The sequence below is a fragment of the Athene cunicularia genome (assembly GCF_003259725.1).
Source record: "Athene cunicularia isolate RWA chromosome 3 unlocalized genomic scaffold, athCun1 chr3_part1, whole genome shotgun sequence".
NCBI lineage: Eukaryota > Metazoa > Chordata > Aves > Strigiformes > Strigidae > Athene > Athene cunicularia.
In genome coordinates, this window is record NW_020799097.1 from 94,803,642 (window position 1) to 94,816,223 (window position 12,582).

General features: G+C 44.7%; 1 protein-coding gene across 3 annotated transcripts in view; it reads right to left on the reverse strand.

The window, feature by feature from the left end:
- Positions 1-722: 722 nt before the first annotated feature.
- The window catches only part of TTC7A (tetratricopeptide repeat domain 7A), a 177,212-nt gene continuing 165,352 nt past the window's right edge, over positions 723-12,582 (reverse strand). For all 3 annotated transcript variants that reach the window (XM_026845266.1, XM_026845265.1, XM_026845267.1), the window contains one exon: positions 723-6,476. In XM_026845266.1, coding sequence (XP_026701067.1) covers positions 6,255-6,476 — 222 coding nt within the window. In that variant the 3' untranslated portion in view covers positions 723-6,254. The remainder of the gene's footprint in view (positions 6,477-12,582) is intronic.

A 12,582-nucleotide genomic window follows, 5' to 3' on the forward strand; every position in this document is an offset into this window, starting at 1 on the left:
ATTTAAAATGATTAAATTATTCTTAATGACCTTTCCAAGAGTATCATGTCAAAATTACCACTGAAATATAACTTGGTTCTCTGCAAGGGAAGAAGTGATTCTGAATTAAGGGTGGAGAGTACCCAAATCATCTGGCGCTCCTCCAGCAAAAATGAGGGTCTAAAAGGTTTATTTCCATCCCATTTAAACAGAAAGAGAATATTAAACATCTGTGTGATGAAGCAAGGATAACAGGCAATGTACCGGCACTGGGTTGGAAGCAAAGCCTAGTGGTCTAGAGTAAGAAATTCTCTGGTTTTTATTGGGATTCAGTTCTATACCTCCAGCAGGGCTCCTGCTCAGAGGAGCTACGGCAGCCTTTTCCCACCCTCCATTCCTCACAGAAACCCCACACCACTGTTTCACTTCCTCTCTGTATCATGGGAAAGAGAGGGAAAAGTCAGAGGTAGTATTTTGTTCGCTTTGATTTCCAGTTTTTAAGACTTTGTACTAACAGCTGAAGCACTTAATTCTGTTATTGCCACAAAGGAACCTCGTTCTGCTTGAGTTACACTGAATATGTGTAGCCACACTTATGAAGAAATGCTCTTCAAATACCCTGTCCTTAATCTGACTATGAAACTAAGGGGCTGGCTTTTTAAGATGGCCCTCTTGAAGCTTGCCCAAAAGATTAATGTGTAAATGCAAGGAATGCTCTGGAAGCTCTTGAATGGAGACATTTTATTTCCAAATAACCACAGGAGTAACTGTTTGTAGCAAAAAGGTGATTAATAGCATTGTGGACAAAATACAGTGAGTCCCTAAACTTGATGGCATAGTATCTGGTATATTACCTCGATGTTAGAGTTTCTCACACTACCTTTGTTTATTTTTTCTGGAAGAAGCACAAGAAAAGCATGATGCTTGCTTAAATCTCCATGAATCCAAACATCTGAGGCTACATTACTCCTTTTTCCTGGCTGTGTTCCTCTCTGAAACCACTCTGCTTGCATGCTCACTCTCGTTTTTCCCATGAACTACAGGGTGTAGGCCAAAATACCCTTTGCAACTGGTAACTTGCTAGGCACACTAGGTTCCACTTAATACAACAAATGTTTTTTTCATAATGCTTGAAGTATCTGTGGCATGAATATATTAAGTACTGAAATTGGCAGGAAATATGAGGAGCAATTTTTGTTTTTCACAGGGTCAATTTTATTTGTCTGGTGAAAACATCTTACAATGCAAAAAAAAGTGAAGTTACATGGAAAACCTGTTCCGACAACCGTGTTAACAGTATTCAAGTGGTGGGTAGGAAATGCTCATACATGTGAAAACTGAGCACCAGCTTGGGGAGGTTCTTACTTGTATAATGACAGGATGCTCTGCAACGGTGCAGTGTCATGTCCCTGTCAGTGGTTTTAGCTACGGACTGGCATGTGTTTTTCTGGGGAAACAAGCCGAATCTTTTAGCATCCCCTTACTTGGGAACCTGTGTTGGTTTGCTAGGGCTGAGGGCACGAGCCAGTTCATTAAAGGCAACGTTGAAGGAAGCATCTCAGCAGCTGCTGAGTCAGTCGTTACCCCCCCCTCCCACCAACATCACCAAACTGATGAAAGTTCCAGCTTCTCATTTCTAAGAAAATAACTCTTAATGTGACCATGCACTGATATCCTGCGGCACTGAACAACAACTTAACAGTAGGGAGACTGTCGCCTGGAGCCAGGCTTAGGGAACGGTCAGAGGGTTGGTTAAACCAGCACAAGCAAGGGGGTGCTGGCAAACAAGACCATGTGGCTGGTGGCAGCAGCCACCTCACAGGTGAGAGCCAGCACCAGGACAATGCTGACGGGCACCCAGAGGGCACTGCAGTTGTCCCTTTAGGCATAAAGCAGCTCTCCTTAGCCAAATACATGACATGCTGGGGGAGGGAGAGACGTCTCAGCTACACATGCGCGTTGCATAATTGTCAAATATGCCCGTAATACAATGCTGTCAGAGGCAATTATCACTGCAGCGCGGTTGCTCTGGGAAGCCTTCCTCTCCTAGGCTGAATTGCAACTATCAAACCTCGGCTGGTTTGGCTGAAAAATGATCATGGCAGTGATCTCTTTTCACTAAAAAGGATTGTTTCCCACTCTGCTGTCATTAAAATGAAATAGAAACTAACCAAACACTCTCTTCACCAAGATTCTCTGAAAATGGAACATTTTTTGGAAAAAAGAACTGTAATTCAAACTGCAGCATTCAGTGCTGTGCCTACTTTGGTACCTAGCCAGTGAATTTTAAAGTAAACACCCTCCAGGACTGTTCTCCATTTGGATTTATTAGTCATTACTAAGAAAAGATAATTAGCACTTCTGAAGCATTGTGATAATCAGTAGCATGAACTGTTACCAATAGAAACGGACTGGCGTACTTGTGCAGTGCAAGAATATGGCAGCTCTGTTGTACTCCCTGTGCAGCATGAGGACACCAGTGGGCAGATCCTCAGCTGGAGCAAATGCTCGTAACTACCAACAACTCCCGTGGAGCTAATGAGAGACTACACGGGGTAAGGCAGGGAGGGGACTTGTTCCCTGGCCTGTTGGGCTTCTCCTTCTGTTATCCTGGAGGCTGAGTAATTTTTGTTACAATAGAAAAACCTTCTTGTTGGTCAAAGGCAACAGCAAATACTACCCATTTACTGTGCAACAGAAAAAAAAGAGAGGCTAATTATTTTTCTTTTGTATGCACCCTGCCAACACAGAGGAAAATAACCTTGTGGTGAAATGAGAGGAACCTGGGTGTGTATCTGGATCCTTTAGGCAACGATGCCTTCTTTCTCTTCCTCTTTCTAAACTAATGAGAAAACTCTGTTGGACTCAAAGTCAGTGCTAAAACCTGCAAAATTACCATTTAGCTTATTGTTCCCCAAACTACCATTAATCATGATCATTTGTAATAGTCATACAAGGGACGGGACGTAAACCTTATGTTCTTAGCCTCAAACCCTGAGCATTGAGCATGCCAAGCTCCCTGCTATACAACGAAGCATTACTTACTGAGCTCAGGGAAGCAAGTCTATTAGATTTATCAACGTTGCAATCTAAACAAAGACTATAATACACGTTTGTCTGAAGTAGTTGTCTTTGCTTTGCTGTACCTGGAAGTATGAACAAAATCCATGCTGCAGAGGTAGCATGTAAATTTGGGAAGGCTTCTGTTTTGGTGAGCACTAATGACAAATGCAGCTGGAAGATTTACTCCCCAAATACCTGACAGTCTGCAACAAACTGCCCTCTTTCCTGCACTGTACACAGCATTTCAGGGCAATGTAACAGCCCTCCAGCCAACGGGTGCTTCGGATCCTCTGGGGAGCATGTAGCAGGTCTTGGATTGAGTCCAGTATGCATGTAAAGTACTTTGTCTGCAATTGTTGTTGGGGCTGTGCTGTGCCATGCTGGTGGAGGGTACATTACCCCTGCAATTCCTACTGATGCTGGTGGCATTTACTCGTGTATGTCTTCCTTGCCACACCTGGAGCAGAGGCTCTTAGGACTGGAACTCCAATGCCCGTAACACTCATTAATGCACATGACAAACTTGGGACCACCCCGGCAACATCCGACTGGTTGATGCATTCAAACTTCGCGTGCACATTTGCGCCTCTCCTAGGAAGATTACTGCTGTGGCAAGTCTGATTATCACCAAGATGAAGTTTGCCTGGTGGCAAAAAATGTGATGGGCTGGTGACTGTTTACAAGCCACGCATGCAGAAATAAATGAGTCTGTGAGTGTTTGCTTTTTAGCTGCTGCTGGGAAACAGGCACCCTCCTGCCAGGTCACAGACTAGCTATGTTACAGACCTCTTAAAGCAGTTCCTCAACCGCAGAGGTGGTTGCATAGCTTGTACTCAAATAGCTGTCCGGCACACAGAGGTTGCTATGGCAGCACTTTACAGATATACGTTGCACAAGCAAGTGGTGATGTTGGACCACACCAACTCTTTTTTTGTGTCTTACACAGAAGGCTTGCTCCCACCCCGAGAACTGCGGAGCAGAACAAATATTGGAATATCTATCTATCTATCTATCTATCTATCTATCTATCTATCTATCTATCTATATCTACTTGTCTATTGTCAGATTGCATCTGACTGTGGAACTGGGTTTAAAACACCTGGGTAACAATTTACGTATTATGTCAATAATGACATCTCTCTCCCTCCCCTTCCCCCTCTCCCACCTGCAGTGCAGCGCAAGCCGACTTCACCGCATCCTTCACAGCAAAATGGGCCTCTGCTGCGTCTTTTTGTCTTCATGAAACTCATTTAATTCTGGTACTTTAACACCTACTCCCTCCTCTGCTGCTGGTGCTAGTGCAATGAGAAATGTGGCCGGGTAACACTGTCTCCTTGGGAACCTGCCTCTGGCCTAAAAAGCCGGGTTTTGGTGCCTGTGTGGCACTGGAAAGCCAGAGACCTCATGGGCTGAGCACACCTCACAGCTGGGCTGCTTTCACTCCAGATCCCTTGGTCAACAGATGAATAAACTGAGCTATTGCTCCAGCACAACTCAATGATAAAAATTAAAAATATTGGCCTGGGAGTGCAACAGGCTGCTGAGTGAAACCTGAGGGCAGTGTACATCTTCACACATAGGCGCCTTGAGGGGAGGCTGGGGGGGGGGCAGGAGCTCTGGTGTGGCCTGAGAGCAGCATGAGGGGCTCACCTCTCCATTAGCCTGCGTTTCCAAATAATTGTAAACAACGCTAACTTCAAGCCTGCTGCCAGAGCCTCAGGCTCTTTAAGAAATAACCCCTCCTCGTTTATTGCCTGAGGATATTATTATTTCTGGAATGAACTAGCTGTGGATCACAATACTGGGCAGAATTATAATACAAAGTGTGTTTTAGTGCAAACCTACTTATGAAATAGTCACAAATCTTCTTTGGACAGAAACAGGCACAGAGCCCCAACCTTTTGTGTAGCAAAGTGCCTGCAGCTTATTTCTGCATCATCTTCATCTTGGGACTGGTCTGGCTCTCGTGTGTCATGTGACAGCACAGCACAGCTCTGCCTCGCTGCCAAGGCCCCAGGGAAGGCCAAGCTCAGCTGAGGAGCAGCTTAGCAGGGCGTGTGCCAGCCGTGTCCCCTGCCCCAGCTGTGCCAGCCATGAGGCGGCCGCGTGGATTAGGAACTCTTCACTCACATCTGATACAATACGCAAAATCATCCTGCTCTGCTGAAGGCTCAACTCCATACCTCTAATGTGAAAATTCTACAGATAAGCCGAAGATTTGGTTTCAAGAAAGAAGTAATTCATATATACACATACAGCCTTAAGTGTACTTTCCCTTAAAAGACTGCTGCCATCTTTTGTATCATAAAAAGATGGATATGCAAATGTTTTGTGCCAGGAATGAAAATGCAGTAGAGCGCAGAGTTCAGTCACTATATACTGGTAATCACTATATTCTTCACTAAAAGTGATGCAACAGTTTCTTTAATAAGAATGAAGCTCAGAGTTTTTAAGTGGCTACTTCATGCAAGGCCTTTCAATAAATATGTAACTGGAGATACATATATGTTTTTAATACTAGTTCAACTGTGAACTGATTTGGTCTTTGGTCTTTCTGCTTTTGTGAATCATACTGCAATAGAAGCTTTTAAAAAAAATGTATTTTTAATTTAAATTGCTCTAGGCAAGCGCCACACTAAATATAGTGAGCATATGCACTATATAAGAGCAAGGCAGGAAAAAGGATTATCAAAATAGCTGAAACAATTTTGTAAACGGTATATACTGCATGTATATATGATTTAATTGTCACTCCTATCTTGTCAGATCTGTGTGGACATAGCCACATATTTAAGCACAACTTGGTCAAGTTAGTTGGTGCATTTACTCCTGTTTAGAGCAGGTCTGGGCTTTAATTCAGCGCTTGGGGTTTTTATCTTTAATGAAAATCGAAAGGTGCAAGTGCTTTCAACAGCTGTACTCTAGCATAATCTTTCTACAGTCACCTTGAACCAACACTCTGAAATAAGCCTTGCTATTAACAGGAGGTTAGTCAGGCACCTGTGAAGAAAAAGGCATTCTCTATTTCTGCCTATTGCAAATTCTTCTACAGTTAGGCTTGTCTCGGCTAAGCATGCAGACCCGAGCCCTCCCCTGGAATTATCTTGCCCACTTCCAGGTTACAATGGCACTTTTCTGTTGGGCTTTTTCTTTATTCGTTTGGTTTTGGTGTCTGTCCACAGAATGAACATGCTTAGCTGCAGGGCAAAGCTTCAGAGCTCCCTGGGTATGACAGTGAACGGGATGACAGGACTGCTGGATTCAAGGTCCAGAGCGGTGAGGAAGCATTCAATGGCTGCTTCGTTTTTCCCCTGAGCTTGCAAGACTTCCCCAAGGCTGTTCCAGGCCCTGTGACTGGTGGTCTGGATCCGGATGGCATCTCTGAGGACTTTCTGGGCCAGGTCCCTCCGCCCAAGTCTGCTCAGCACCAGGCCCTGTCAACAAACAAGTGACGAGCAGTTAAGAACAGCACAAAACAGAGGAAGAAATGGAGCACCCCGAGCTTCCAGCAAGCTGGGTCGATGTACGAGTGCAGGTGCAGGAGTCCTGTGGGGGGGAACTCCACCTATTTCTGGAGAAGAGAAGCCATCAGCTGTTACGCTCTGTTTTTTTTTTGATTGTGATGTGTAATTTAAAAAAAACAATTGTGAAAATATATTTTTTTAAGGAGAGACTGATCCAGTGCTGCAAGCACTCCTACTGCATGTTACTGGAGAGTGTATACAGGTGCTATATAGCAGAAAGGCTACAGGCCCTTTAATGCTTCCCTCTCTCCTTGAGTAGGTTACACTGGCTTCTGATCCCCATGAAATTATACACAGGTTCTAAATTTAACTCTTGCACATCTGGAACATGCAGCTGAGGCTGAGGTAAAGTCTTTCAGCTCCTATATCCTGACCATACAGAAAGATCCTTCTTCTTAACAAATGGGGCTAGAGGGACACAGCCCCCTTCCAGCCTTCTAGGGGCAGGCTGTATGTAACAGCATGGGGCCCTCTGTCCTTCTGCACTCCAATGTAGATCCTAAAGCAGTGTGGGGGAGGAGAAGGATGGAGGAACCTTGTTTAAAAAGCTGTCCTTAGGGTAAGAAAAGACACAAGTGGGTGTAACCATCTGGAAGGAACAGGAGGGGGAGGATGAAAGAAGTGGTAGGAAGAACATGTTTTCCTATAGGGCTTGCATGGATGCATCTGAACCCACAAAGCATCTAATGAGCCAGGCTCCCTTTTAATTATACAGCAGTCAACCACAAGGAGCCCAGATGGTCACGTGGGCTTTGCAGGCCACAACATATTAGTGGCATTTTTCTGCTTCCTCCTGAAGGTGCACAGACCAGGATGAACCTCCCACTAGTTTTATCCAGGTGTGGCTTGTGGAAGAAGCATTTTCCTGTCACCTGCCAAGCTCTGCATGGCCTCTGCCTGCACTCACCCACGGAAATGTTGGAAAGTGAGATGACTGCCTGACTTCACGCTTTGCCTGGGACTACAAGTAGTACGTGGATGAATATATATAAAGAAAAGCATCACCTTCACCTTTAATGTGTCTAATTGCCTGTAGTTGATATGAAGACGTAAGAAACCTGTAATCTCCTGCAACTAGAACCCAAGTAAATTTCTGATAAAAGAATGGTGATGCTTTTGGAAGCAGTGAAGATTTTTCCTTTGCCTTGTTTGCTTTTCCAAAAGTGCCATTAGACGTAGGATGCATCAGCATGACTAAGACCCTATAGTCAGTTATAGTACTAATACCTACAGCAACACACTGCTTTGCCTGAAAGAAAAATTAAGAAACACCCATTTAACCAAGTATCAGCACTACTGTGAAAAGTTTCAGTGCCCCTTTCTTGCCCATAATCTTGACCTGAATAATCATCTCAGTATCAGATCTGATTATTTAGAGATGCAGTGGGGATGTTTTTTCTTTAGGTTTCTCTCTCTGTTGGAAAATGGCGAGGCAATGGGGCATAATCTTACTGTCCCCTTTCAAGCAGGCACAGGTGGCACAGAGGTACCCCGATGGGACAGGCTGGTTCCTCTGGAGGTAGCTGCCTGGAGATGACCACAGGCACGTAATGACAGACTGGAAGGAATTTGTGCAATTATAATTTGAGTCACCCGCTTGGCAGGGATAATGAGGCATAGAAAGGGCAAGTAGTGTGGCCATAGCAAATCTGCTGCTAAGCCAAGAATAGATGGGAGCTATCTCAGCTCAAGTTTGTCCTCAACCACAAAACCACTCTTCCTAAAAACTCTTCCTGTTGGGCTGACCGAGCAGAGCCGACTGTGCTCTCTGGTGGCTGGGGACCCATTGCTGTCCTCACCCTGACACTAAGCAGCATCAAGCCTCTCGATGCTCTGGAGGGCTGCTGGCCCCAGAGGCACAGGGGCCAGCCGAGCCTGTGCAGCTGCTGCCTGTCACCCCTCTCCAACGAGGAGAGGAATTCCCTCCCCAGCTGACATCTCGCGCCTCTCAACAATGCTGCAGTGAAATCCACCTCATCATAAACTGCTCGTGCAGCACAGCTCCCTTGTCTGCCCCAGTACCCATGCTGGTCAAGGACCAGAGGCCGGCGTGGCTTCCCCTCCCACCGCTCCCCAGTGCAGAGCCGCTGCATTTATTGTGACTCTGCTCAAGGTCCTTGCAGCAGGTTTGCAGCACTGGGAGGAGGCTGTAGGCAAACCCCAGGTACTGTGTTCATCTGGGGGAGATGCTGAAGCTGATGCCCACCACTAAGTGCAGCACACATGAACATTTGCTCATCAGGATCCAGTGCTTTCAAGCACACCAGTTTAGCTGAAAAAACACCTGTGAACCCTCAGAAAGGGTGATCTCAGGCTCCCCAAAGCCAGGGGATAGCCTCTTATTGATGCTGCAGTATACTGCATGAGTGAAAAAACTGCTCTATGTTTTTGGGAAGAAACACAGGAGGAAATATTTGCTAAAGGAGGTAAGATTCTGCCACCCCCCACTTACATGCACGACTGTTAGATCCAAGGCTGTCTTCTTGCCTATGTGCCTGGACTTCCAGGTGGTATGGGCAAGATGTGCTGAGCTTCAGGCCTCAGCCCAAGTGGAGGTCGGGGTGTGGCCAACCTGCTCTCCAACCCAGGCCCCGCCAGTTTTCCCAAACCCCAGCACAGAGACCTGCTCCTTTGCCCAGTGAGCTGTGACAGATGGTGTCAGCCCTTCCAGTGAGGCTTAACTGAACCGGCAGAAATATGCTGCTGGATGTTTAAAGGACAGGTTGAACATCATTAATTCTGAATGCAGGAGAGTTTCTTGCTTTGGGTTTCCTATCTCTCCTCCTCCCCACCCTGCCCCTTGCAAACCACAAGCATTTTCTGAGAGCTGGAGGCAGTACAATTGCCAAGCCTCACAAAGATGCAGCACTGAGCACTTTAGGTTTTTGTTTCCCTGAGGTATCTGCACTTGAGAGCTTCTCCTTGCTACTGAATTTCTTATTTCCCCATAGAGTCTGGCTTGCTATAAACAATGCCTGCATGTTGTTGCTATGTAGGTCCAGCTGGAATCTGCCTACAGTGCAAAAGAAAAAAAAAATTTCAGAAAGCCACCCACTGACAGGCAATTTGCATTTTTATCTGGAAGATTTTTTTTTAAAAAAAAGATTTTTCTAATGAAAGTTCAGTTCCTGAGTTTCTATGGAAACTCATCTGCTTGGTGTGCATGCATAATTTCATAAAGTCAGATCTCAGGAAGATGAGCAATTAGTATAAATGCAAGCACGAATGTGATTAAGGGTTTCATCCTCTTATTCCTGAAGATGGAGGGTGGGGCTGGGTTTTGTTGTCTTTCCTTGGTTTTATTTGTGCTTTTGCCAAACTAATGCAGAAACCGGTGTACAAGGTAGCCTCACTCCTTTGTCACCTCCTGACTAGCACTGGCACTTGTGGTTTTGCCAAGTTATTTTCCTCCCAAAGATGGTGAGTACATCCAAGTATGGTCTCCTCTGCCAGTGTTGTTGGTACCAAGTCAGGCCCTAAGGAGCAATGAGGACAGGCTTCTTTTTAAACTCACGCATATTATAAATAGTAAAAAACCCCAAATGGAACCGAAAGGTGCGTGGGAATCATTTTGCTTTCAAGCTCCTGTGGGCAGCATGTCGCTAGGGCTTGCACCAGGCCTGTCCTGGCATTTCATGTGCTCCTCCCATTTATACAGCTGTACAGTGCATGGATGCTAACTCACTCACTCACTCAATGAAGGCTGAGGGTAACCCATGCAGATTAATTTAATTTTTTTCTTTACGTCTGAAGACGTACTTCGTATCTTGTAAACAGAGGCAGAGTAATGAAGGTTGTGTTTTCAAGCCAGACTGTAGAAGACGTCGCTGAAAGCACTGGAAGAAATTCATTTGAGGTGAAGGGCTGTGGCTCAGTGAAGCTTGGACAGTCTAGTGGTGCATGAAGGCAGAGGGGAGACAGTGAATTCAGTCTGCCGATTTAGGGTGCCTCATGCTGGCAGCTGGACTCCTGAATTTATTGTTTTTAATTTCAGGGGACAGGGGATGCATATGAGAAGCTTTTTCAAAGGTATTTTTGAACTTGCCCTCAAACAAAATGAACAAAACCTAAACCACTTCTATAGTGACACTGGATTGGACTCCCTTGCCTTTAGTGATGTGATACTTAGTAATTGATACTTGAGTGAGGCTATTTTTGTTTCAGAATAGGAGAGCCATATTTCAATTTAAATTAGATAAGCAAAAGTGACTTTTTTTCAATTTCTACTAATAAAGCGAGTTTAAGTCCCACGTCAGAAGGTTGAGAAATTTCTGATCTGTGCCTTTATTTCCCTAAAGTTTGACAAAAACCTCCTTAAAAGTTGTTAGTTTATAAAATTCCCAGAAAGTAGTGCAGAAAAGATATTATGGAAGACTAAGAAATGAGCCTCATGTACAAGCTGGAGTTTATTTTTAGTAATGAAAGTCAAAACTTCCTTTGCAAATGTTTAGTTCAAACACCTGATGAGCTGCAGAGAACTATCCTGAGTCTTGGCATCCTTGTCTCCTTTCACTAGGGTGGCATGGATTTATTTACTTGTCCTTTCCTTTGGGGCTTGCATTGGAAAGAGAAGTCCAAAAACCCATTTTATTTCATTCCTGGAAGATTGTTTTTTGATTTGTTTTCATGGTCATCTAATTCTTGGGAGAATCTCTCTAGGTGGACTAGACTCTATCAATGATTTACAAATTTATTTTAATAATTACTTTAAATAAAGTTCTCTCTTTCTTTTCATGCGACTCATATTCCAAAGTGAAATTGTCCCTGATGCTTTTCCCAGCTGAGCAGAGCATTTTCGCCCATTATTGTCTAATACCCTAAGAAGTTTCCAGAATAAATTAGACTTTGCTGTTGAGCTTCTGCTAGTGTATTATTTAATTAATTTCAAGGTAAACGGGGTATCCTTACTGTCTACTCCAATCTATAATATGGGCATGTCACTAGTGGTTAGTAGGAGGGTAATCAGCAGCTGGCAAGATTAGGGCATGCTGCAGAAAAGTGCTCGTTCAAAACTGTGCTTATTCAGCAGAACCCTACAAAAAGCCTTTCAAGATGCATTTGGCACTTGGTGATAACAGTCTCATGTAACAGAAAAATCCGCACTGCTACAGGGCAACATACGCTTCTGTAATTATTTAGCAATCAGAGTAAGTTGTAAGCAAAATCTGTTGCATAAACCATGAAATATCTGAGAGTTCTTCTGGAAAACGGCAAAGATTAACCCTGGAAGTTCTAGGTCTCCTAAAATAAAGACAGAAGTGTAATTAGCCAATTGCTCTGTGATTCTTTCCCCCTGCATTCCTGACCTTTGCATTTCTGAGGAGCCAGGATTTTTTTTAAGCTGTAAACAGTTAAGTGAGTTTTGGTGTGCTGTCACTTAGCCATGCAGCGGCTGGCAGTATGTGGCGTAGCTAATCATCTATTTTGCTGATTCAGTCTAGGTTGTGGCGAACCCGAGCTATACAGCTGAGCTTTGTTCTCTGAAAATACACTGTAGGAATACATGGAGCACTCAGGATCTGCTTGACAAACACACTGAGTTAGAAATGGTATCCTAATTTGCTGCCTTAACAAAGGGTGACTGGGATCCACTTCTGGAGTAAAGTTCATCCTTCAGTGTTTCTGCTGCCTCTTTTGTTGAGAGCAGCTTTTCCTTCTCTTCCTTCCCCCTCTCCATCTCCTCCGCTGAAGCTGCTGCATCCCCTGTCAGTCGGTGACGCTGAACTGCTGCATTTGATAACGGAGAGGAGGGGAAGGAGAGAGGAGGAGAGGGAAGGCAGGCAGGGCTGCTGCAAAATGCAGCATGTGGAAAGGAAAAATGAAGGAACAGTACTGGAGGGGGGGAACTGTCAAGTCCTGGGAAAAGCAAAAAGCTGAGTTTGCATCATGATCTGGTAGCACTTGCACACTGCCTGTGGGTTTCAACTCAGCAGGTTCAACCCAGAGGTTTCAGCTCTGGTACTGCAGGCACCAAAGGCAGCCTAGCAGCAGACTGCTGCTTAAACTTCACTGCAGC